Below are 27,998 nucleotides of genomic sequence, written 5' to 3'. Positions count from 1 at the left end.
TAGAGTCTGCACTCAGTTACGCTGGTGTGTATCTGGACTATTCTCCTCACCTTCTAAACGTATGCAGTTGCTTGGCAGAAAGGAAGTGGGGAAGAAAATGAAGATTCCAAAGAAAAACCTTTTCTGAAAGTGAGTTGTTGGGGAGGCTAACAATCAAGTGAGACTGATCAATAGGTACAACAGGTAAATCCTATTGAATCATGGAGAAGTGTATTGAAGCAAGGCCAAATGGCCAGAAGACCCACTGAGGGGCTCGTTCACCTGCACATCTACCAGTGTGATATATGCCATCATGTACCAGCAATGCCCCCCTAACATGTACATTAGCCAAACTGGATAGTCTCTACGCAAAAGAATAAATGGACACAAATCTGACATCAGGAATTATAACATTCAAAAACCAGTAGGAGAACACTTCAGTCTCCCTGGTCACAACAACAGGGGCAAGAGGCAATTCTTCAACAACAAAAACTTCAAAAACAGACTCCAACATGAAACTGCAGCACTGGAATTAATTTGCAAACTGGACATCATCAAATTAGGCCTGAATAAAGAGTGGGAGTTGTTGGGTCATTACAAAATCTAATTTCCCCTACTGTTACTCACACCTTCTTGTCAACTGTTTGAAACGGGCCGCTCTCATTACCACTGCAAAAGTGATTTTTCCTCCCTTGGTATCCTACTGTTAATTGAATTGTCTCATTAGACTGACCTCCCACTTGGTAAGGCAACTCCCATCTTTTCACGTGCTGTGTATTTATACCTGCTACTGTATTTTCCACTCCATGCATCTGATGAAGTGGGTTCTAGCCCACAAAAGCTTATGCCCAAATAAATTTTAGTCTCTAAGGTGCCACAAGGACTCCTCGTTATTTTTCTTGATAAAGACTAACACGGTTACCACTTGGAAACCTGTCAGATAGAGGAGGTGCACCTACACATGGCAGGACATGTTCCAATAGGATCAAGATTACTATGGAAATGAAACTTTTACGGCCCACTCACCACCCCACTGAGATAATGATTATTGAAGCTATTTCCATTAAAAAAAAAAAAAAAAAAGGAGTTAGCTGTAATTAAAGGGAACACAAAAGATCTAATCCTGCACTACCTACTGTATGTAACCGTGTTTCACCCTTCCCTTGCCCTCCCACCATGTGTCTGTTGCATCACTTGTTGTATCTTGTCTTACATCAAAATATAAGTGCTTCAGGACAGAGACTCTTATGGTTTGGGTTTTGTTGTAAACGGAACACCCAGCAAAGCTAAGCCCTGGTCCTTATTGAGACCACTAAACAGCACTGTATTCACTGTAATACAATCGAGCACATCTAAACTATTTTTTTTTTTTTGCTTTACAACACACTACAAAGGTGTTTTCGAATCCATCTCAGCATGCAGAATCCTTTCCTTCTCCACTCAGCCTGTCAGTATCACTTCCAACTGACACAAAGCATTCCCACCATCACCAAATCCGAAACACATTGCTTCCACAGAACTGACAGCACCTGTGAGCCATGGGCACAGGAAACTAGACCTGTCCCCCACACCCGCAAAAGAACAGCAAATGAAATGTGTATGATGTGGGGGAGGGGCAGGATGGAGGTGCTCTCACAAAAAAAATACTTGGCATTACCCACAGGGCTGGCCTCTATCAGTTCAGGCTAGATAAAGGGACAGAAATATGTACCTTTGCATACTGCTTGATAATTAGTACAACAGTCTCCTCTGGTCAAGCAGTCTTCAGAGCAATGACAGGCATTCTCTTCATTCCTTGCCTCTCCACAGCGATCTTTGGTACATTCCCAGCCTCGAGCTAAAATATTCACACAGTAAGTGAAAACGTTAAAGAAGATATTTTTAAAAAGCGTCCCCGGCACTCAGTTGAACATCCCAGTGAAGTTAGCCCAATCATTACAGTCGGCTTTGGAAATCTGCGATCTGCACAGTGTTTGAAATCGATAGGTTGACTATAAACAAAAGAAGACGCGAGCCATAGAGGGGTGTGAAGTTTTTCGTGCTTCCCCATTCACAAGCAGGGAGTTTTATTACTCTCTGATCCTGTCAGTTAAGCCACTTTCCAAACATAATACCAGCAAAAGTATCACTAAAATATTGTTAAGGAATTTCTCTCCCCTTCCCCACTAACCCTCGAATGAGGGATATGGTGAGGGGTCTGGAGCATAAGTTACAAATATTAGCACGTTAAGTGCTATACTTAACATACCAAACACCACCACCCCCCTCGCCGCTGTCCCCCACCACCACCACTTAGCTTTAGGAATCCACTATATTCAGTGACATTACGTAGATGGAGGGATGTAAAAGGGAGCAACATGGCATGCAATTGGAGGTTTTACTCATGCCAAGCTCCTCAACACACGAAATACGAAGACGGAAGGAGCCCCTTTATCAAAGCTAATTGGGTGAAAGTCTGTGCTGCACCCTGAAGAGACAGAGCACGAAACCTGCTGCCCAGGGCAAGGTGGCTTATAAGTGACCCTTCCAATCCTGGAGAGGCCATCCACATAACTGACAGTCCTGAAGGCATGTCCAAGTTGGGCAGCATAGGCACCGACTCCGTGGGTGCTCCAAGGCTGGAGCACCCATGGGGAAAAAATGGTGAGTGCTGAGCACCCACCAGCAACCACCTTATGAGCTCCCCCCACCCCACCCCAGCACCTGCTGCCCACTGGCAGGCCCCGTGGATCAGTGCCTCCTGCCCACCATGAACAGCCCAAGGCCAACACCCAGTTCCTGGCCTCCAGAACTATGCTCAATTTTCCAGACCATATCAACTCACTCTTTCCTGGATACCAAGCAGGTGAAGTTATACCATGACCTATGGACGTCTGGGTAGGTCAGAATGTTCAGACCTGGCTCAGAGCTGTACGGAAGTGTCATTTTCATATAAATGAAGTAAACTGGGCGGGGGGGGGGGGGGACGCATGATAATTTGTGCTGAAAATTGGGGATATTCCTTATTCCATTTGAAACACTAGTCATCTCTTTTGGCTGCTCTAATAAATGTGATTTTTCACCAAAGACTAAAGTAACAAGAAGGATTTCAAAGGCAGGAAGACTAGGCACCTATGTCAACCTAATCACTGTACCAATCCAGTTCCATGTTTTTTGATACAGTGAATAACTGAAATACACACACAATATTTTAGGAAACAAAACAGTAGCTTCGTGCTCTGCCGTAAGGAAGTGTAATTTCCAAAAGGCGTTAGTAGAGACACAGCCTCTCTAAAAATTTCCACACCCATGTATCAAGTTAAACAAAAAAGCCAACATGAACAGTGCCATATTTTCCACCCCCTAGTGTCCAATTAAACGAACTTGAAAGGTTCCATCAGTGGATTGTGTGCGCCCTGACATCTGGAAATAGGTGTCTGAAGTAATAACAACCAGCACACTCCTTCACCTGCAATTCACTCCCTTGAGAGGACCTGCACAACATCAGTGGGATTTAACCAGCGCATTAACCTGTGTGGACAACGCACAGGCGTGAAACCCATAGTACGCAAATGAACATTAATTCCGTAAGTATTCACCATTATTTGGGAGAAAGACAACATCTCATAGTTACCACAGTTATTTCCTGTTCTCACTAGCGGAGAAAACTTTAGTATCTCAGTGTGCGTATCTGTTCATGTTTTTAATGTGGGGCACTGCAGTAATACGATTTACTTTTTAGGTGGGATCTAACGTAAATAGAGATGCAGGATGCTTCCTGAAAACCAAGGCAGAGGAAAAGGAAAAGGAAACACAGTAACTGGGGAAGATACAATAATTTGCTTACGTGTCCTTGTAAGGAAGCAAGGACTGCTCATTGAGCAAGGCTGAAGGTGTTCGAAGACGGGATGAGTACAGCATGCCCTGAGAGTTGTCATTAGTCCATAGCCAGCTGTAAGCAGGGTGTATAGATACAGGGGAGTACAGCTCTCATACCTGTCTTTAAACATAGTTCATCAAAGTCAGAGCAGCAACTGTTGTAGCTCTTGCACAGGTTGTCACAACGGCAGCCCGGGGGCTCAGCTTCTTGAAGTTCAAAGCATCTGCTTTTGCAGGACCCAGAAGTACTGATCCAGGGGGAATCTGACAGGACTGCGTGGAATAAGAAACAGGGCAACATTTGTCAGGCCATCAATGGCTGGTGAGTGATTGCTCAAACTAGTGCTACTCTGAGTAATGAAACTTCAGCTGCCCTGTTACAGGAGAGGGAGGTGAAGGGAAAGGAAAAGGAGAAGCACACTTGGTGTTGGCAGAAGCAAAAATCTAATTAACTCAAAAAAAAGGTTCCTCTTTTGGGGGGTGGGAGTAGAGGGTAAGCAGCATGCTGTGATAATGTCCTGCAAAGAACTGCACCTGGCTTTAAGTCCATAATAATCAAGCAATCATTAGCAGAAATAAAGTCTTAGAGGCCCAGTTATGGGCACTTCAAATCTTTCCCCAAAACAGGCCCTTGCAGTTAGAAACTGCATGACATTTTCATGCTCAACTGGGCAGTTAGCATGGAAAGGAACCGCAATTAGTCTACATGACAGTCAGCAGGATTCTGTTTACTGTACTGTAAGGTGCCAGATCAACACCACAGTGAAAAGAAACTGTATGATACTCAACAAATTGAATTAGTGGCCAATAAAGTGAGGAAATGCTTTTTGGTGGGCTTCTGTAGAACATTAAACTATAAAAACAAAACTTTCAGCAATAACACTGATTCAGAAACTGTAGACCATTCATAAAGCAAGAAACTGAGTCCATTAATAAAGCAAGTATTAGACAGCAATGATCCATTGGGGGGGGGGGGCAGGGAGTGGAAAGGAGATTACTCCCAAGTGGGACAAAAGCTATACTCTTCCCACTAGGAGTATCTCCAAAGACACCAAAATATATTATGGGGAGGCCGTTTGTGACTCCATGGTTAAGGATGTTTTATGACATGGGCTAAAAATGGGGCATATATTCAAGTTTTTCTTCTTAAGTAGGTGTTTTCAGTGTGAAATTTCACAGTATGTTTTGAACCTTTTGATTTCTTTTGTTGAATTTTTAAATAGGAAGTATTTGAAACCAGTTAGGGGTCGAAGTTTGTCAGTAGCAATCAGACTATTAGTAGGGCATAAATCTTAAGTAGATCCGATTTAACAGGTACTTTTAGAAAATATTTTGGATTATGGCCATTTTCTGCTGCTGTTCTACATAGCTGAAAGTTTTTCCGTCAGCGGGGGGTGGGGAGGGAGAATAATCTCCGCCCAACAAAAAATCATCATCCCAACACTCGGTTGTCGGAGCATACGGTAGGCATAGGTGCTGGAACTAGGGGTGCTCCTGCACCCTTGGCCTGAAGTGATTTCCATTATATACAAAGTTTACAGTTTGGTTCAATGCATCTCAGCAACCCCCCTCCCCCACTATACAAATTGTTCCAATGCCCCTGAAGGTAGGAAGGATGGAAGGTACTCTAATGGATTTCGAATGAGTTGCTTGGTAAAGGCAATGTGGGAAGACTGGTGAAGCTAAGGGACAGAGTTAAGGTTGTGGGGTATGGTAGTGTAAGATATGTGCACATCTGTGGGGCAGAAAGTAACATCAGATGGCTTAATATTTTTCTTTGCTATTGTAGTTTTTGAGTCAAGTAGGTAGTGTGTGTGTGTGTGTGTGTGAGAAATACTCTATGTAAGAGCGTGGGAGTATCCCTTCAGTTAGGAACTCCCTCAGCATTCCCTCGATGAAACCATTTTAAAATTTTCAATATTTTGGCCATTTAAAATACCACAGGGCTAAAACTTTGTATACATGTTGCCAGCACAGACACATGAGTTTTTCCTTCAGTTATTGAAATCAGTCCTCGTTTGTTTCGCCAGTGGCCAGAACCAAAACCCTATGCTTTACATTTGTTTCTTCTTCCCATAATCCTTAGTACAAAACTAGATGAATTTTGAAAGCTGTAGTTTTACCACGAATTTACTAACTGAGAATGACTAATTGCTTCTGGTGTCCAGAAAAATGAATGTTTTGAATCAACCCTTATTTTTCAGCTTTAAACAACATGGAAGCTTCTGTATTGTTCCAATCAAAGCCACAAATGATATATTAAAGCCTTATAACTCCACAATAGGCATTGATATGTAGAGCATATGCGATTCCCAGTTAATCCTGGTGTCCTTTTTTAATTATTTGTGCCCGATCTGCAGAAGTGCCAAGCACCAGCTTTTCTCACTGACGTCAGCAGAGGCTGTCGCTGCCCTGGGCTTATGAAAAACAATCAGATCCATCTGTTTTAAACCAGAGTATGTCTGTCAGCTCAAGTTTCCTACACAGACAGGACACTGGAACCTCTCTGAAGCTGTAAGAAGTTTTAAAAAGTGTCATTACTGCACTAATTCTTTATTCCTGTAGGACAACTACACTTTAGAAGGGACACCTACTTCCAAACTCAAATTTATGTCCACTCTGCACAGAATTGCCTCTCTCCCTTTCTTATATATTAAAACTCTCCAAATTTATGGGAGGACTTTTGAGATTGCTGTAAAATTTAACACATGAAGATTCGTTTCAATGAATATTAAGGGCCTGATTTTCTGAAAAGTCCAGCACTCATTTAGGTACTTAGAATGGACAGATTTTCAGTAATGGTCTGCTGCTACCAGTCCCATTATTCTCAACACCAGCTGATAAGCACTTCTGAAAAGGAGTGCTGGACACTTAAACGCTCTTGCTTCTTTATCTTACATGCCATATCTCTGGTTTTAAGACCGAAGCCCCAGATATGGCAAGTTTGAGTGTGAGAATCAAAGATGTTATTTCAGAATGCTTCATAATATTACCATTGCCCTATTCATTTCAGTTACTTTCAGTGGGGTCTTTGCATAGTGGGGAGACTACTCCGTAACACTGTTGAAAACCACACGCCAATGTGTATTTACAAAGGAAAATTTGGAGAGTCTTACTGCATGTTATATAAGCAACTGTCTGTCAGCAGTGTTTGAAGTAGTATCTCGATGACTTAGTGTTAGCTGTGGGGAAGAATAGTTTCCATTATCTTCCAGGTAGGAAATAGTTCAGCTATAGATCTTTTGTTATTTTCCATGCATCTGACAACTATGGTACATGCCTTTACTACTCATGTGACAAACCAGATCACAACTTAACTCAGACATTATGTCAAGCTACTGTTAATGCATTGGTTATACCCATGGGTTGAGTTACTGTAAGACACTTTACGTCATATCACCCACAGGACTCATTTTAACACCTGTAGCCACTGGATATCAATATTGTTCAATGGTCTGCGACAGCTGACCTTGCTTCTGAAGCTGAACCACAAACTTGCAGGTCATACACCCAGCTGTGGCCAGGGTACTGATGTGTGCAGAATTGTTGGAACAAGTATTGTCTGCTTTATAGGAGTTGCACTGCTGCTAACTAAGTAGCAGGGTTGAGTTGTCAGATGCTCCTGCATTGAATATGAAGTTACGAACTTTTCTGAAAATTCCTAGATTAGCAGGAACTACTAAGCCATCAAGTCTGGATCCTGCTGGAGAAAGAGAGGACTGTGGCTACCTTTGAACTTCAGGAGTTTTTCCCCTTTAACACTAGAGCTGCTTATACCTTTTTTTGGAACTTCAGTCTTCGCCAGTTAAGCTCAAACTATTGTTGTTCTTTAAAGGAGAGCTCTGGGTGAAGTGGTATACCACGAATAAGGGAAGAAATCCTACGGAGGCATGTTGCCTTTTGTTCATTATCATAAATGATTATGATAACACAGAGCCTGGAAATGCTATATCCACCTAGAAGAGTGCCATATCAAATTGGTTGGTTTGACTATATTGGTCAAAATGCAGTCTATTTGCAATAGGCAGACTTCCAGTAGGACTTCCATCCTATGGCAACTACTCAGGCATGTTTGCATAATCCTTACCATGCAGTGTCTCTACTAAGAACTAGGCAATGGCTACACATTATTAGCAAGAAAAACAGTTATTTGAAGAGTTTTGGAGCAGCAGCAGTGTCACTGCTTATTATTTATACTATTTTTGCAAAGTGCCATTGAAATGGACAAGATTTCAATGCAAGAAAATTTAAAGTGCATCGTAATTGTTCTGCTATAAGTACAATTCCATGATTAGTTGTATGCTTAAAAATCCACGTGATTAGTATCCAGGCTCCCACATTCACAGATCTAGGAAACAGATTTTAGCTCCCATCCTGACAATAAGACCGTCCTGTTGCGCTTGAGTAATATGGTTCAAGAGGATATTATACTGAGGCTACACATTCTGAAGCTACTTAACAACAGGTCTAGAAGACCTGTACTCTACCTTAACTTAATAGGTCAAGTTAAGAAATGGCAGAATCAGTTATTAATTTCCCCTGTTTTGGGGGACTTAGGTCTTTAGATGTTGTTATTTTAATTCAGCTATTTGTTGTGTACAAATACTGACAGCTTATTAAATATAAAAAAGTTCAGTTTAACATCTAGATGAATTCTTTAGCACTTACTCTACTTTGTCATTAGTATGTAATGGAATTAAAGTCATGATAGTCTGGATTCATAAAGCAGTACTAGAATGACAAGGTTTGGAATTTGAAAGTGCCATAGTATACACCTTGTTAAGACAAGACACCACTCATGTATAACAATGAATGGTGAAAACATTTTTTTCCATCTTAGTTTTTCCAACAGCAATGTCAATCCTATAAGATTATGATGCAGACATCAAGGTACATGTAAATATATATGCCAAAACTCAGTGAAATTGAAAGAAAACCTGCAGTTATCTTTTAGCTTGGTATTTCATTGCTCTGGGTTTCTAAGCAGACTATTTCCATATGCAGTTTTCGTTACTATTAATGGCAGTCATGTGATTGATAATTTCAAAGACATAAGTAGACTCCTTTGATCAGAGCATTTAAAATTTGTTACCAGTTAAAACAAGCTTACTCTTGTGCAGGGTAGTTTCCCCTCATAGAGGGCAACTGAGCAGTTCCATTTATTACATTTGTACATAGATTCTATTATCTCAGATTTTAGATCCTGTTTCCATTATAAATTAACTTTGATATATTGGAAGTAACTTGGTTGACATAAAAAACAAGAGAGGAAACCCTCACTTGCTGTCTCTTATTGCTATATTCCAGACAACTGGCTTTCCTTGTTTTGGTTTGACCAGTACAAGTGACAATCTGTATGTGGAAACCAAGAAACACAGGTGTTACTATTTCTGCTACAAACATATCAGGCATACTACCTTAACATCTGTGGAGAGACATGCTAAAAGGAAAGTAATAGGAGCCATTTATGTTTTTGCAGCAAAGTAGGAGGTGCTCTTCTTTACGCATGAAAAATCCAGAAGCAACATCCTTTTCGGTTACCTAAATGTCCTTACTCAGTCAGCCACACTGATAAATGCGTTGAGTAGACACCAATTCTGGGGAAGGTGAGGGGGAACCTAAAACTCCTTACTGCGAACACAACTTACTCAAGTCACTGTAAACAAGCAATTTCTTTATTAAAGTTCTCAAGCTCTCATTATAGTTGGGTATTGTAAATGAATTTCATTTCAGTTATGTTAACCAAGTCAAAGTCAATTACCACAAACTTTCTTTTTCATGCCAAAGGAAGGAACAGAGACATAAGTCAAGACTACTCCCCACCCCCTTCTTCAAAAAAAGACTCCTTTTCCATTGTATACATTTTTCCACTTGGAGAATGCCTCAGGAGACAAAATCCTATGTTTCCCAACAAAATATAAACAAAGGTCTCTGTTGTGGCATGTCCTTTCTCTTCTACACCCAAAAGAGAAGGATGTGAAACTGAAGGGAAAAAAAAAAAATACATGACTGACAGCACATCTGCTTCATGCAGTTCTCAACATTAACACCTGCTGATCTCACCCCCTCCCTCCTCCAGTTAGTTGTCTGCTGTCTACTGTTCACAAATCAGAATGACTAGCAGATACAGAAATCTAAGAAGCTATTCTCAGTGACTCTAGACTTGAAATGACCCTGACCAAACAAGTACTGCACAAATTTCTTCTCTAGCTAGTTGAATGAAAATTGTGCACTTGGGAATTACCAGATCAAGTTACATTTATTTTAATTTACTAACCTATTTGGTAAGCTCAATGAGCAAAAACGCAGGCACAGCATACAACAATCAATTGCAATATCAGACTAAGTTAACAACTCTAAAATAAGCCTAATTCTCCAGTCACATGCACACAGAGCAAAAGTTTAAGTAAACAGGTAACCTATAGGTGAGTCCCAAAGGTCAACACACTCAGGCTTGTTAACATATTCTTCACTATATCCCAGAACTAAAAGGAACAGAGTGGGAGTGGTTTCTAACCATGGTATATAACATAAGGTTAGTGAGATGTACAGTTTATGTCATTTACTGTACCTGAGATCGTGCCCTCATCCCAGTCTTCAGATCTTCTGAATCGATTTGCTGTAAATCCTACACAGACGTTAACCCCAAAGGCAAAAGCAAATAAGGATATTACCTGCAAAAGTAAGAGAGCAAAATGATCAAACTAAGCAAAACAAGAATCCAAATTTAAGAGTATTGTGATTAAAAAAAAGGAGGGACCAGATATATTATTTGAGTTGCTAGTCACTACAGTTCCTATTACTGGAACAGTAAATGACAGTCACAATTTTAGAGTAATTAAAACCAGAAGGGGAATTATGAATAAAACATCTGATTTAAAAGCTCAAATGTTTCTTTTTGTAGACGCTTTTTCAGGAGACACTGGTTATTCCTCCTTTCAAAACAAACATGTTCTTTTCCTTTCCTTCCCTACCTGATGTAACTGGAAACAGCTTGTCTTAGCCATACTAGAGAATTCTTGAAAAGCCTTCACAGTGTGCTCTCTTTTTCTTTATATTGAGTGCAGTGTTGTTTGCTCCGTGAGTTCAGTCTATTAGCTACAACTAATCCCACCTGGTGAGGTTGACAGGCTCATTTGATTTGTCCAGGGGTGATTTCATCATGTTTCACTCACAAATCGCAGCTCTGAGTGCAAGAAGCTTCAGGCATCATCCTTCTCTCTCCCCCTCCCCCACAAAATGCACACACACGCTTTTATGTGGTTTCCTCTGCCCAGGCAGGGTTTTCTCATGTTGCTGTGGCCAATACCAGTTCATGTTCGTTTTATTCTCCTCGCAAAAGTAACATGGTTAAAAGAGAAACCAATGCGTTTTTATCTTGCTAGGACTGAAAAACCTCCTGGGCTAGGGGAATGAAAAGCTCTGTTGCCATCTTCAAACATGAGAAAACTTGCAAGTGAGGATTTCAGTGTAAACTTTTAGAGAATAAAACAACGGCACACACAACTCCGCTGATTTTGCGAAAGAGCCGCAAGGTCTGGGTTTTTTTTAAACTGGTTTGATAAACTCAGTCACTGGTCTCACGCTTGGGAACTACGGTCTAAAGTCTCCAGAGGGTTCTCATGCAGAATCTCCAGCACTGTAACGAATTCTAAGGTTACTTTTCCAGCCTTGGGATCCCTTGCATTGCTCCACAGAGGATTTATATAACTGCTCGCACTTGCGTCCACGCATGTCGAAAACCCAACATAGTTCAAAGAACGTGAAATTTCAGCCTCTCCCCCTTCCTTATTTGCCTTTAAAAAAAAAATCACACCATTCAGAGTGCAGCAGCGTTGATAAGCAGCTTGCTCTGCAAAGCGGACGATAACGGTGCACAGAATTATGGTTCACGCTGGTGGTTTAAACGTTATTTGCTAAGGCAAATTATTTACCAAGTTAGTTCACCACTTTTTTTTTTTAAATCTGCTGAAAGCGTCTTTCACTGAACTGTTTACTAACAACTACACTGAAAGGGGCAGAGTCAAAATTTGTCAACCTAACCCCGGACTTTCCTAGCTTTCTGGAGGGACATCACATATTAGAGGGCACGAAGGAGTCCGGTAAGACTTTTTGTAAAAACCCAGTGGAAACACATACCCTATAGCGCTTCCATTAGAAGCCGCGCTCAAGCGATAACCGCTCTCACTTCGTAGCCTCACCTTGCTAGGCAGGGCTAAAACCCACCCTTGTTTACTAGCCACACCTTATGGCACAGAAGCCGCCCTCGATTCTTTTGTCCTGCGGGTGTGAACAGAAAGTGGTCTCCCGGCGCAGCTGTGTCTTCGCCGCGCAAACCACAGGGGGCGTAATCACGGGGAGCAGAAGCCAAAGCGGCTTCTGTTCTCAATGAAATTCTGCAGACGATGGGGGAAAAAAGACATGCCCGATTTCCTCCGCAGCCAAAGCGGAGCATGCGTGCTACCAGAGGGGATCTTGCTTGCAATAGGGTCGCTGGGTAGATAGGTCAAGAGTTGAGCCCGTATTTTACCCTGCCCCAGTTTGGCTGGGTTGAAAAGGACACGGGTGGTCGGATCACAGACTGCACTGCGTGCTGAAGTCCACTTCTCCACCCAGGCTTGCACGGAGCCCTGCAGCCCGGTGCTTGTCAACATTTTAACAAGGGGGCTCCCGCACCAAAGCTTGCCCGTAGCCTGCGATAAACCCTGCGTGCGCGAAAGTTGTGTCATGTGCATGCACTCACTCACACAGAGCCGTGGGGGAAGGACTCTTTTTGTTCATTTTCTTCCTCCCCGTTGAAACAAAAAGGCTTTCTGCGAACCAAACGGGGAGGCATCACCTCTTGGCAAAGCAACGTGTGTGAAGCTGCACTTCAGCAGAAATGTTTCTATTTTGTTCCTGAAAATATATACTAAGTGGTTGAGAGAACAAGCCACGGTGTTCGGTTTGTGTACTGGAAATGAGAGTGAGGGGGGTGGGGGGTGAAGACCTAGTTACTTGCAAGGTGTCCTTTAAAGAAACCACTCTACCGTTTGATGCAATCTGTTGCAAATATATGCTCTTTGGAGGTATTTTCTGGGCACCCGGGATAAAAGACATCTCTGGGTGGTGTGATTTAGCAATTAACCGAGAGAGAGCGAGCTACATTGGGACACCAGAAATCACACCAATTTAGTAGCGCTGTTTTAACAGGGAGCTCTTAACCAGGGACACCCCTAGATTATCTGTTGTATTCCTTCATTTTCTTTGTTGATAGCCACACATAGCTCCTGACATAGCTGCATAAACAACTGCAAGAGCTGAAGCCAGTACTCATGTGTGAGTGTTTACAGATTTTAAAGTTTTAAAGTGTTGCTAACTTGCTGCACTTAATTTCAGAATCTAAACCCATAACTGAAGGCAGAAAAACAACTAGTCCTTTAATCTATTCACCACATAGCAGCATTTTCAGAGGTACTTCCCTCATTTAACATCTTTAGCTCCTGTTGGAGTTTGACCTTGACACGAATTTGACAAAGTGGACCATACAAAAACACTTGGCACTTCTAAACCCCGTTGTACAATGTCATCCATGAACGTATTTTGCTGTGTAACCATAGCAATGTATCATAAAAATTATAAGAGAAAGCCAAAGTCATCACAGAGCACATTTGTAACAGACACTGCATGTCAAATATCAGGGTCGAATGTCAAAGTTAATGAAGTCCTTGGTCCAGTGGCCAGGACATGGGACTAGGATTCAGGATTCCTGATTTCTATTACCATCTCTGCCACTGACTCATTGGGTAAGTCACAATCAGACGTCAAGAATTATAACATTCAAAAACCAGTCGGAGAACACTTCAATCTCTCTGGTCACTCGATTACAGACCTAAAAGTTGCAATTCTTCAACAGAAAAACTTCAAAAACAGACTCCAACGAGAGACTGCTGAATTGGAATTAATTTGCAAACTGGACACCATTAAATTAGGCTTGAATAAAGATTGGGAGTGGATGTGTCATTACACAAAGTAAAACTATTTCCCCATGTTTATTTCGCCGCCCTCCCCCCCCCCCCCGTTCCTCACACGTTCTTGTCAACTGCTGAAAATGAACCATCTTGATTATCACTACAAAGGGTTTTTTTTCTCTCCTGCTGGTAATAGCTCACCTTACCTGATCACTCTCCTTATAGTGTGCATGGTAACACCCATTGTTTCATGTTTTCTGTGTATATAAAATCATCCTACTGTATTTTCCACTGCATGCATCTGATGAAGTGGGCCGTAGCCCACAAAAGCCTATGCTCAAATAAATTTGTTAGTCTCTAAGGTGCCACAAGTACTCCTGTTCTTTTTGCAGATACAGACTAACATGGCTGCTACTCTGAAACCAGTTTCTGATTGTGAGTGCCCAAGCTGAGACACCTTTGGCCTGATTTTCCAAGGTGCTGAACACCTGCAGCTACCATTGACTTCTGCTGAAGTTGTAGATGGCTCAGCACTTCTGAAAATCAGCTCCAATATGTCTGAAAACTGGAGACCCAGAAAACTGAAGTATCAAAAATCAGTGACCACATTTTTAAATATTGGATTGGGGGGGGTTGGGGAATTTGAAACTTTGTGTCTTATGGACAGACCCTGAAGTGGTGTAAATTAGCATAGTTCCACTGAAATCAATGGAGCTGCACTGATTTACACTAGATGAGGATCTGGGCTTATGTTTCCTAGTTTGTAATGTGGGTATAATGATATTTACCATCCTTCATCATGTCCTTTAAGATCTATGGGTGATAAGCACTGTTTGCTCCTGGGGGAATCATGTGCCACTGCGCAATGCAGAATTTTTCAGAAATTAATGTTTGGGATGTATTGGCTGGGGGGGCATCGTGGCTGGGCTCTAAGGTGGAGGAGTTGTGGGTTTCTGGCCCCCCATCTGGGCTCTGATGTGGGGAGAGGGAGCAGAGAAACAGGAACTGAGTTTTCATAGGGGTTTCTTTAACTCTCTACTCCTGGGGAAATTTTGTGTGTGTCTGTATTGTTGCTGACATACTTGTTGACAGGTACTTTGAAATAAATTACAAAAATAATTGAAACTGGTGTGATTAGGTACTGTTATTTTGACAAATAAAATTTTCAGAATTTTAAAATACTGTGTGCAGAATTTTTAATTGTTTGCAACAGAATTCCCCTAGAAGAAACTCTAAAAGTGCTAATTTTATCGTTGATTATATTTCTTCTGTGATATTTGATAGATGTTTTCTAGTAGCTCTGAACTGACCACACATTCACACTGACAATCTGACAATCACTTTTTCTGTATTGAAGATTCTGCCTGAAAGCTTCCTAGTAACACAGGAGGAATTCATTAACATGAACAAAACTACTAATCCTTATTTAAGCAGAACCTCACTGCAGGGGTCTTCAGTAATTAATTATCATTTTATGGGAACAAAAGAATGACTCCACCAATCAAAAAATACACATTTTATTATTTAAAGAAAGAAAAAAGGCATAAGTAATGTATGAATAAGTTATTGTGTGTGACTAGCATTATCTAATGGAAAGAAAAATACAGTGCAGAGGTCCAATGAAAGTCTTACAATTAAAATGAAATACACTTCAAATGAGGTGCATAAGAATCCACAGGAATTAATATTGCATTTATAAGCTACTCTTATTGTGTATTTGAGGTTGAAATATAAGGTCAGATGTAGCTGAATAAGCAAAAAGAAACATGCAGAAGATAAACTTCAAGAATTTAGGACACTTAAGCACATGAGTAACTGTACTCATACATCTAGTCCCATGGAGTTCTACTCATATGAGTAAAGTTACTCACATGCTTCAGTGTTTGCGGGATTGGGCTCTTAGCTTTTTCTGCTGTTTAACATACAGCCATGTTACTGCTTAATGTATTACTCCCAGAATGCAAAGTATTAAATTAGCCCCGTGACACTGCACCCCATATTCTTCATAGTGATGTTATTATGATATGATTATGGCATAATTATGATGCATTTTCTAAAAGACGGGTCATGTGAGGTGTCATGGGAAAAGTTATGATTTGCTGAATATGATTATCCTATGTGTATGCATGCATCATTTTTGTATCTGAGGTTATGAATATTGATAGGTATCTGTATTTCAAATGTAGTCCAACCTGGGTGACACCCTTCCAGTCTAAATAGCTGGTTGAGAAGGGCCCATTCAGGGTAATGGGCCATTAGGGAAAACAATAGGCCTTAGAAGAAGCTTATCCCCCATCTGGTGAGCCTTCCTGTGGACGTTTCGGCCAGACTGTAAGTAATGGCTGCTATGACTCTGCAAGGGCATGTAACCAACCCACATGACTCTGGACTTCATTTTGGGGACCTGTATTTTTCCACAAACTGGGCTGGGAACTGTTTTTGGAACAAAGGATTTCCGCCATATGCTAAAGCTATATAAGGCAGGGAGTGACATCATCTGTTGTTCTTCACTCCCCATACAAGAGAACTCCTGGAAACACATAAGGAACAAAGACTGAACTGGGGAAAGTGCTGGACCCAAGGTAAAGGGATTTCTAGCCTGTGTATGGAAACCAGGGGATCCCAAGCTGCAAAGCAAGTGCAGCTTGTGCCCTGAGAATCTGCAAGACTGCTTGTATCATCAGTCAGGGTGAGAGATTGTTAATTCAAATCCTGTCCTTGTAGTATGGTAAACTTAGTTTGTGTTTTTGTTTATTTACTAGGTAATCTGGCTTTGATTTGTTTGCTATCACTTATAATCATTTAAAATCTATCTTTTTTGTAGTTAATAAACTTGTTTGTATTCTAACCTAAACCAGTGTGCCTTCAAGTGAAGTGTCTGGGGGGAAATCTCAGTTTGGTACCACAAGTGTGCATATTCCTCTCCACACTGAGGAAGGGATGGCTATATTAATGAGCTTACACTATACAGATCCCGTGCAGTGCAAGATGATATAATTTTGGGTTTATACTCCAGAGGGGAGTACATGCCTGGGGATTGGGGAAACTGGCTGGGGTCTGCTGTTTACACTCTGCCCAGTTGGGTGAGTGGTGCCACCTGCTGTCATACTGGGTGAGGCTGATTGTGTCCCCAACTCAGTTGAGTACAGCTCCCAGACTGCACCCAAGGGGTGACAACTGTCACAAGCTCCTAGGTGCCACCTTAAATGAAACATTAACACTGTAATAATCCAGCAGAATGACTAGGATTTCTTTTCTACCATTCAACAGTATTACGATAAGAGATGCAATATATAAGAACTTGTATAAGACACATTATTAATAAATACCATATCTTAATGACAGGAGAAAATCCTGTGAAACTAGGAAAGTTCGCTCTGAGTCACAGAGTAACAGTTGCCGGTATCTTAAATAAAAAAAAAAACTTTGAGGGACAGCATCTCTAAATGTGTTTTATTTTGTGTTTTAATAAGTTGTTGTGACAGTGTCAGGGTGAGAATATTGGTGCAGTGGCCCTGAAACCATTACATATATGAGATGGCAACGGTGAGATCTATGTGGTAATATGTGAAGCTTGCAAAAGCACTTTAGCAAGCGTTTATGCTTTCGCTCTTTAAACTGAAAGCCAGGAGCAGATCTGTTAGTCTGGTTTGGGAAAAAGCTGATGGGCAAACATGAATTACAAACAGCTCATAAAAGAGCAGCTTCTGAGCCTGTGTGCACAGCAAGGTCTGTGAGCTGCTGATCAGAAGAAACTGGAGATATTGCACGCATATGCTATGAGGTAGGCTGAGGCACCTGCTCCAAACCAGGGGCCAGAAGGGGTCCCTTTTTCTCCTACAGGCAAGCAGCTGACCAAAGAGATGGTCCCACGGATAATCCAGTAGAGATAGTGGTGATGGTGAGAGGTCTAGAGCTGTGGAGGTTGGTGTGGAAAAGCTGGTCGTGAAGGAGAGACAGATGAAGCTGGAGGCCAGATGTCGAAATGAGCAGGCAAAACTGGAGCGACAAAACAGAAGCTTGGTGACCAAGACAAATGCATCTGCCTTGAACAGGAGAAGTGGGTCAACTCATTCCCATGGGACTGGGGAGGAAGTTCATAAGGGTGTGCCTGACAATGAGCTAGCAGGCTTGTTGGATCATATTAAAGAAGTTCTGTATTAAAATCACAAATGAGTTTGATTCCCCATAGTTTAAATTCCAGGGTATTACTAATTAAGAGGTCTCTTGGTTTTTGGTACTGTTTCTCTCTCTCTATGTGTGAAACTTGCAAGCTGCTAATTGTGTTAGTACATTCTAAGACAGAGTCTGTTCTCAAAGCAATTCTTTGTAACAACAACTATTCACACAGAGAGAGACTCAAAGCAATACTCTGTAACAACAGAAACAGCACCCAGAGACTCCCCGCACTTTTGTTCTATTCATCTCGCTTTGTTAACAATTGTGATTAAAATAGAGATAGAGGATGTATGTGGATGGATGCTTGATGTGGATAATAACTGAATGATCAGGGAGGTGCCAGCCTAAGAATGCAGTGTCCATCTGCTGAAGAAGGCGTCAAGTGAAAATAACCAAAGGACCCCCAGGGGGCAGACTGGAATCCATCCAACAGCCTCAAGGATGGGAGAACCAAAGAACAAGATAACATCTGGCAGCACAGAGCCGTCAGGAATGTGCCATCTGCTGATTGATTCAGCAACCGTATGATGAAGCAATTCCCATAGACTGGCATAGGAAGAAATTCCTATAAAAATGGATTCTAGAAAGTGAGAACTTTGTGGTCTGATTCTGCAAACCAACTTCCAGGAGCATCAGATGAGCATCTGACAAGGCCCTGCTCCCTCCTCATGTCCAGGCCACCTGGCCAATGGCTTGGCATGAGCAACTCTAAGGCTGGTAACTATGATAACAACCTTGCAGAACCTGTGTGTGTGTTGCATCCGATGAAGTGAGCTGTAGCTCACGAAAGCTTATGCTCAAATAAATTGGTTAGTCTCTAAGGTGCCACAAGTACTCCTTTTCTTTTTGCGAATACAGACTAACACGGCTGTTACTCTGAAACCTGTGTGTGTGTGTGTATGAATGTGTGAATAAATATGAAATTGAATGGAATGTTATAGCTATAACTAACTGCTTACTATGATTCTTTCTGTATTCACAATCAATGTGGCATTTTGCCTTTTCCCATTTAATAAGATCCTACTGGTTTTTATTTTATTGGTATAACAGGCTAACAAATGTGGGTATGATGAATCCCATTGCCCTGCTTGTAGCCTGAGTCAACGTGGACACCAAAGAAGTTTCTGGGATTCTTAATGTGGGAAGTTATTTTTCTTGATGTGGTATTTTCTGTAATGAGGTAACAGGATTAAACCCAGAGGGCTTGGGTGCAAATCCACCATGGTCAGACTCAGTGGCCTGGAGCAGGGAGCAAACTACCCTCTCCGAGGATCCAGAGAAGCCTCCCCAGTGCCTCATACCAGTCCTAGAGGGTGGACTGGAAGCAGCGCTCACTAGGAACTGTGACAGATGTGATCATCCAAAATACTAGATGCATACACGAGAAATCAGATTCAACGAACAGCCCTTATTGACAAACTACATAAACTCAGTCCCAAAATTAGATCAGCTCTCTATTTCACGCCCCCTCAGAATCCTTGAGTGATCATTCAAGTGAGCCAACCAATGTACTCAGAAGGTCACCAGTTCCAAGCTCTGACGGACCAGTTACGGAAGCAAAATCCAGAGATAAGGGCACCTCATTAAAAACACCCTGTTCCATTCCTCAGCTAACCAAATGTAGGTAATGTTAGCAAAACAACACAACTGAAGAGGTAACATACAGCAAGAAAAGCAGATTCTTGGGTAGCCAGGACCCTAACCATATTTATAGGGCTTCATTCATCAAAGTCAACACTTTGGATAACACCTGAATAAGCCAGAGGCCCACAGACTCCCTTTCTCTCTCTCTCTCTCTCTCTCCTTCATCTAATATTAGGGAGGTAGTTGGGGTAATGGTTGTGACAGTATCAGATCTAGAAGAAGAGGATGGTGAGATGTCTAGAAACAGGTAGTGGCTGGGGTGTAAGCAAGCCAAGGGTTTGGCAGAAATTGGCTGGAATGAGAGAGTGGAGGCAGAAGGTGGATGTGAGCGGGCAAAGTAGCGAATGGGGTGGAAGTTTGCAGTGGGTTTTTTTGTTTTGTTGTTTGTTTTTTGAGGGAGGATAGACAGATTTTATTTAATCAGGTTTACTATTTACAATTGAGATCACTTTCACATACTACTTTGCTACTCTACATAGCTACATGATTTCCAAACCAATTTAAGATCTACAATATGACAGTTCACTCAACACATAAAACAGCTCTCCATAGAAAAAAATGAAAATTAATTATAGAACAGTAATGCTCCTTCAAGTAGTGCTCCTGAAAAGCCAGCTTTATTTTAAAACACTAAAGTTTGGAAGATTGGATCTCTAAATTTGAGAAGATCAAAGATACATGCTTGTGATTTTAAAATTATTTTGATTAGTAGTCATTTCATAGAATTTATCTTTAAAGCGTACTGGAATTCACCTATGTTTTCAAAAAACTGACACTGGCGAGAGGTAAGAATTAATATATTAGCCATCACAGATTAAATACAGCTGGCTTCCTTTGTACAACTTTAGCCCAAAAAGTTCCACATAGTGAAGATTTAAAGGATTCCATATATATGTAAGAATCAGCCAGTTAATGCTTAGAGGTAATCTACCAAATTAGGCACACTTCCTTTCATTTTCATGTCAGCCAAAGTAATCTTGATCGACAAATGGTTCTGAAGTTAGAAAGTTTCCTAGTATACGAAAACATACTTAGGTCAACATGAATAGCTGGCTGCAATAGTCAGTCACAGGTAAGTATGTGGGTATGTGGAAAGCCAAGTTGCTTTGCCCATCACCGGTGTACATTACAACTGTCCTCATCTGTGCAGGGTGTGTTTTAGCTCAGTCTAGAGAGGCAGGAAAACTACTGCAGTAGACCAGGCCCATTCATCTTCCAAGTAAATAAGAGATTCAAGCTTTGGTTTGCATTATCTTCTACCCATAAGGTCTTCCAGTGGTAAGAGCAGGATTCCAGCTCCTCCTACACAACACTACACAGGCACACACAGCATGCCCAGCCGCTGAAAGGCAGCAAATGCCAGTGTTGCCCAGATAACATATATCATGATTTCTTGTAGCTTCTTTATAAGTAGAGCCTCACACCTCTCTGAATAAATGTCCATTGGTGGGTCAAACTGCCAGTATAATTGGTGCTGGCCGTTTTGTAGCAGCTGAGGACCACACTACAATTTTTAGTTTCTTTGAACCACTTAGTATTCTCCCAGCATGTGAAGGAGAGATAAGGACTGAGGGCAGAATACAGGATGCATGAGGGGGTTTGGCTTTAGTCTGTGGTGAGCAGTCCGCTAGCAGGTAATACACCAGGATCCGTGGTGCGGCTCGTTTTCATACCTGCATAAGCTTCAGGAATTTACAAAGGGAGGCTAGGTCCTAACAGATCGTACAGGAATAGTGCATAAGAGCTGTTGCAGGCTGTGGATAGAGAAGAGTTTACACCTTTTCAGCTCAGAAAGATAATGCTGTAGAATATAAATAAGGCTAATTATATAATAATATGACCTATATACTTGATAGACTGGAGTAAAATGTTAGGGCATGTGAAGAACTTCAGTCAGCTGGTAAGTAGAACCATGAATACATTAAAAAAATACAAACTAATCATAATAAGGGCAAGAGCGAGACCTAAAGTTCTTATTGATATGTTAATAAGATGGGCTGGGCAGAGACAAAGAGAAGCCATTAGTGGAGATTGGGAATGTAATGTCACATCCCAGGATCATTAGAAATGGTATGACAATTAGAGAAACATCTGTGGTTATCTTTTATTCTTACATGCAACATTTTGTAAAAATTATATGTATTCTATTCTACATAGATTCCTATACCACCATAGCATCTGAGCAACTTTCAGAAATGTGTTAAGCAACATGATTAACATCTATCATATGTATATAAGAACATAAGAATTGCCCTCTTGGGTCAGACCAAAGTGTCTTGTCTTCCGACAGTGGCCAGTGTCAGGTGCCCCAGAGGGAATGAACAGAACAGGTAATCACCAAGTGATCCATCCCCTGTCACTCATTCCCAGCTTCTGGCAAACAGAGGCTACGGACACCATCCCTGCCCATCCTGGCTAATAGCCATGGATGGACCTATAGTTTGTTCTCTTGCTCTCTCTCCCCATGCTGGACACAGCAGAGGCAGGAGTTGAATTCTGTACCCTGGATAGCCTAGACAAGGACAAAAACTCTATGCCAGGAAGGCATTTCAACTAAATATTAATGATATACATTTATCAGCCATATATATATATTTATAATTTTACCATACATTAATAATGTTACTAATTTTTTCAATTATTTATGTTATCCTCGAGAAAAAAGATTTATAATTATTTTACCAAACCCTCTGTCAATTCATAGATATATTGATATTTTCCACTTAAATGTATCCTTTGAAAGAAAATATTTAGCGACCAAAATTAAGATAGCAATAATAATAAATACATAAAATCCTGAACAAACCGTGGGTGAAATTCTGGTTCCACCAAAGTCAATGGCAAAATTATCATGAATTTGACCCAACATGTTTGTTATGTGTCCAATATAAAGTTTATCTTGCCTATTCATTTCCTTGCTTTTAAGTGTTTGGGGTTTGTAATTGATACCATTGGTCAGCATCTTGCGTGGCACTTAGCAACCTTAAGTGGCCTTTAAAACGATTGTTTGCTTTTCAAAAATAGCCAAAGAAATGAATTACACGAGCATACACTATTAATAACATACATGCCATTATGCATAGTACTAGTAGCTGTCCCATGGGTGTAATTCGTAAAGTCACGTGTGTGAAAAAAGTAGGGCTGTCAAGCGATTAAGAAAACTAATCGCGATTAATCACACGATTAAACAATAATAGAATACCATTCATTTAAATATTTTTCTATGTTTTCTACATCTTCAAATATATTGATTTCAATTACAACACAGAATACAAAGTGTACAGTGCTCACTTTATATTATTTTTTATTACAAATATTTGCACTGTAAAAAAGAAACAAAAGAAATAGTATCTTTCAATTCACCTAGTATAAGTACTGTAGTGCAATTTCTTTATAGTGCAAGTTGAACTTACAAATGTGGAATTATGTGCAAAAAATAGCTACATTCAAAAATAAAACAATGTAAAACTTTAGAGCCTACAAATCCAATCACTTCTTGTTCAGCCAATCGCTCAGACAAACAAGTTTGTTTACATTTGCAGGAGATAATGCTGCCCTCTTCTTGTTCACAATGTCACCTGAAAGTGAGAATAGGCGTTCACATGGCATTGTTGTAGCCAGCGTCGCAAGATATTTATGTGCCAGATGCACTAAAGAGTCATATGTCCCTTCATGCTTCCACCACCATTCCAGAGCTGATAACGGGTTCTGCTCGATAACCATCCAAAGCAGTGCAGACTGAAGCAAGTTCATTTTCATCATCTGAATCTGATGCTACCAGCAGAAGGTTGATTTTCTTTTTTGGTGGCTCAGATTCTGTAGTTTCCGCATCAGAGTCTTAACAATTTTCCACATCGGAGTGTTGCTCTTTTAAGACTTATGAAAGCATGCTCCACACCCTGTCCCTATCGGATTTTGGAAGGCACTTCAGATTCTTAAATCTTGGGTCAACTGCTGTAGCTATCTTTAGAAATCTCACACTGGTACCTTCTTTTTGTTTTGTCAAATCTGCAGTGAAAGTGTTCTTAAAATGTACAACCATGTGCTGGGTCATCATCCAAGACTGCTATGACATGAGATATAAAGCGGGTAAAACAGAGTAGGAGACATACAATTCTCCCCCAAGGAGTTCTGTCACAAATTTAATTAATGCATTTTTTTTTAAAGAGCATCATCAGCATGGAAGCATGTCCTCTGGAATGATGGCCGAAGCATGAAGGAGCATATTAATGTTTAGCATAGCTGGCACGTAAATACCTTACAATGCCGGTTACAAAAGTGCCATGCGAACGCCTGTTCTCACTTTCTGGTGACATTGTAAATCAGAAGCGGGCAGCATTATCTCCCGCAAATGTAAACAAACTTGTTTGTCTTAGCAATTGGCTGAACAAGAAGTAAGACTGAGTGGACTTGTAAGCTGTAAAGTTTTACATTGTTTTGGTTTTGAGTGCAGTTATGTAACAACAACAAAAATCTACATTTGTAAGATGGACTTACACGATAAAGAGATTGCACTATAGTACTTGTATGAGGTGAACTGAAAAATAGTATTTTTGTTTGCCATTTTTACAGTGCAAATATTTGTAATAAAAAATAATACTATAGAGTGAGCACTGTCAACTTTGTATACTGTGTTGTAATTGAAATCAATATATTTGAAAAGGTAGAAAAACATCCAAAAATATTTCATACATTTCAATTGGCATTCTATTGTTTAACAGTGCAATTAAAACTGCGATTAATCGTGAATAATTCTTTTGAGTTAATCGCATGAGTTAACTGCGATTAATCAACAGCCCTAGAAAAAAGCTGAAAATGGGGTCTCTTGTTTCTATGCACTGTGTTGCAATGAGCAATGTGGCTGGTTGTACATGTTCCCCACAGTTTATGCACAGAGCTGCCTCTGGCTGGAGGCACAACCACCTCTTCGTTACCCAAGTAGCTGTTTTTCCCACCGTCCCACCACCATTCCAACATTCCATCTGGTTCTCACAGGGTCCTGGGATGACTGAACCTGGTGATATTCTAAACTCAAAGAGCTCTCAGCCATGCTTGTAGCTGTTCCCATCATTTCACACTTACTCAACAGAAATTCTACGCTTCAGAGTGATACACAGAGTGACAACCCTGGAAGGTTTGTGCTGATTTGTGCAGATGGTGAATGAGAGGCTATGTGTGGTAGGGGTTATTGCACATGCTAGTCTGTTCCTTGATTCCATTGCTGTTTTATTTTGGACCCTTTACTGTGGGCAGCATATGGTAATTGGATTTCAGGGCTTAAAGGGGTAAAATAATTTCACTCTTGTCAATTAAAATTTTTGACCATGCAGATGAAGTCAGAGTGCTGGTGGACAGTACACCAGATAGGGACTTTTTTTTTTTTTTTGGATACTTTACATAATTATTCAGCTTCAGATTAACATGAACGAAAGCAGGGCTTTGTGGGTGGGGATTTTGCTCTTCCAGAGGCGTTGCAGTTTGCAACAAGCTTCCCCGGATTATAGGTATTTTGGGACTCACCTTTGGCGATGATTCAGTAGCTGGGTTGAACTGGGTGAAGCAGTTCACCTCCTGCCAGGTTAAGGCGATGAAATGGCCTCTGATATTGGCAGAAAGAGTGATGTTAATTAAAACATTCCTGCTTGCTTTTGCATTTATGTGGTATCTGTGTATCCTCTCCCAGAAACTTGTTAGTCAAACTGCCAGGGTTATCTTTTTCAAATGAAACCTAATTAAGAGAAGTATAGTCTACTTGCCGGTTTAATAAGGGTTTTGGGGGATGGTCTACGCTGAAGTTTTCTTGATGGTCTTGGTTTTGTTTTTCAATTTTCATAGCGTTTGTATAGCTGGGATTACTGGGAAATGTCACAAGGGAAGAAATGGAGTAACTGGTGAGGAAAAGGGGCTGCAATCCCTGAAAAGGTTTTTTTTATTTTCCTGCAACAGCCCGGCAGGCTCCCACTTACATGAAACTTGCTTTAAGATGCATTTGCCAATGACAAATTCAGGCAATGGCGTGCCAGCACGGTGGCTCACAGTTTGAAAGAGAGCTGTTCCAGAGGGTGCTTAAGGAATATTTAGCAATACTGACTTGCCCAAAAGTTAATCTCAGTGGGGCATTGTTGTTCCTTTGAAATAACAGAGTTCCCTTCTGGTACAGGGATATGCGGCGGCAGGTATCTCATGGTAAATTCTTATGTGAGCGATAACCAAGAGGGACACGCCTAGAAGATAAGGGTGGGCTCTGGGAAGCCCACTCCGGAACAGAGGCAACAATGGATCACTTATTATTCTGTTCCTCTAATGTCTGTATTTGGGATTTGTTGGCTTCGGAACTCAGAGTCCCTGTGGACATCAGGGGACTCAGCATCCACTTCAATAAGAAGTGAGAGATATTTGCTGCATATTTCCTTTGAGACTGTGGCAGTTAATAACACAGTACTTTTATCTCCCCCCCTCCCCCATGGCAGTGTGAGTATATTCAGCCTCTGTTCAAGCACAGAGCGACACACCTGTAATTATTCAGATTGCAGTTATTTGTGCAATTGTTCAGTCTCTGGCAATGATGGAGAAAAAACAACTGAGTTCAGCAGAATGGTGGGTGGCATGGGGGAGCCAATGTAACGGATTGATCTTCTAGTTGATCTTCTAGTTTTCAGGACTAAGTCTGAGGCGGAGATGGTTTCTTTTTGTGTCTGTGAGTTGTTCTGATTGTGACTGTAACTTTTGGTTTTTGTTTTGAAGATTTTATTCAACAACCATGAACAGAAAGAAAGAGTGGGTGAAGGGTGCTGCCTGGGTGGTCTTGAGACACCCGGGTGGGTGTTTGTGCAGCTGCATAGATGGTGCTGGTGTAGTTGGGTGGGTGGGTGCCTAGGAAGTACTGGGGCAACTGAGTGTATCTGGCGGGAGGTTACTGCAGTTGGATGTGTATGGGCAGGGAGTACTTGGGGATTGCTGGAGCTGTTAGGTGTGATGGGAGCTGCCTAGGAAGGTACTCTTCCCAACTTTTGTCCTGTCACCACCTCCCTGTTCCCACCAGGCTGCTGCTCTGTGGTGGATGTAAACCACAGGACGAGGAGACAGGGAGATGGTCTGGCTGCTTGTTTGTCAGGTTCTACAATAGCCCCTGGTTAGCTAGAAGGAGCAACTGTAAGTCAGTCCCTGTGGGCTGCTTATTGCCCAGCTGGGTCAATGAGAATCCAGCTGTGCTGCCAGCAGGTGTGATTTGGGGGCACCAAGCGTGAATGTAATTTGGCACTGTTGAGTATCACACTGTGTAACTAAAGGGACCTCAACCACATATTATGTATGACATGCTTAACCTTAGACAGTGTTCCTTGCCAGTAAACAAGATCTCAAGATTTATTTTATTTTTTAATGCAGAGCCAAAGAATTGTAAAAAAAAAAAAAAGTTTTCTAATTTTTGCTTTTTTAATATTCATTTCTCATAATGCTGTAGTTCCAGGCTTTATTGTACCAATATACATCTAACTTTTCCAAAATACTATTAGAACTCATTAAGAACATACTAATCAGGAGATTTTTTGATGACTTTTCTTCTGTTGGCAATCTGGATAGCAAATCTAAATATCCAGTGGCAGTTTAGAACTTGTGGAGAAGTATTGACATCTGTTTCTATTTGTGACCAGTAGGTTTACATTTTAAAACCCTGTAGTGACAGCATAAGGGATGGGGGAGGAAGAAAAAAATTGACTTTGTCTCTGAAAATTATTTGAATCTAATCTGGGACCACACATACTAAAATACCTTAACGGTAATCATAGTCATATAGTTACTGAATGGTGTCACTACCAGGCAGAGTAAAGCTTGTTTGGGTACCTTACTAGTTAATTTCAATATAAACTTTTAATAGATTTTATGGCTAGCAAGTACAATTATGATCATTTTGTCTGACCTGCTGCATAACACAGGCTGTATAATTTCACTCAATAGTTCCTGCATCAAACCCATAACTTTTAGAAAGATATCCAATCTTGATCTCACTTCAAATGACAGAGAATTCAAATGATAGGTCAGCTGTTTAAATAGTTATTTCATTAACAAAACAAAACAAACAAAAATCCTTGTGCTTTTTTTCTAGTGTGAATTAATCTAAGTTTAGCCTCCAGTCATTGGACATTGTTATGCCTTGGACTGCTAAAATAAGAGCCCCCTATAATCAAAAGTCTTTCCCTCATACATGGTGTCAAGTATCAGGGGGTAGCCGTGTTAGTCTGTACCCACAGAAACAACAAGGTGGCATATTTGAGCATAAACTCAAATAAATCTGTTAGTCTCTAAGGTGCCACCAGACTCCTTGTTGTTTTTCCCCATACAGGCACTCATGGACCATGATCAAGTCGCCTTTTAAGCTTCTCTTTGTTA

At 41.0% G+C, this 27,998-nt stretch overlaps 1 protein-coding gene across 3 annotated transcripts in view; it reads right to left on the bottom strand.

The window, feature by feature from the left end:
• Positions 1-27,998, bottom strand: part of ENPP2 (ectonucleotide pyrophosphatase/phosphodiesterase 2) — a 106,877-nt gene that overhangs the window by 55,915 nt on the left and 22,964 nt on the right. Inside the window, exons 1-4 of one of the 3 annotated variants that reach the window (XM_074943912.1) lie at positions 10,812-11,094; positions 10,409-10,511; positions 3,955-4,110; positions 1,691-1,816 (exon numbers count right to left, since the gene is read on the bottom strand). In XM_074943912.1, the coding sequence (XP_074800013.1) occupies positions 1,691-1,816; positions 3,955-4,110; positions 10,409-10,511; positions 10,812-10,844 (418 nt within the window). In that variant the 5' untranslated portion in view covers positions 10,845-11,094. Of the gene's footprint in view, positions 1-1,690; positions 1,817-3,954; positions 4,111-10,408; positions 10,512-10,811; positions 11,095-27,998 lie in introns of those variants that run through there. The other 2 variants (XM_074943909.1, XM_074943911.1) reach the window with 2 other exon arrangements.

Source organism: Natator depressus, chromosome 2 (genome assembly GCF_965152275.1).
Source record: "Natator depressus isolate rNatDep1 chromosome 2, rNatDep2.hap1, whole genome shotgun sequence".
Classification (NCBI taxonomy): domain Eukaryota; kingdom Metazoa; phylum Chordata; order Testudines; family Cheloniidae; genus Natator; species Natator depressus.
The sequence above is the reverse complement of the archived record's forward strand: the minus strand, read 5'-3'. Positions and strand labels throughout refer to the sequence as shown.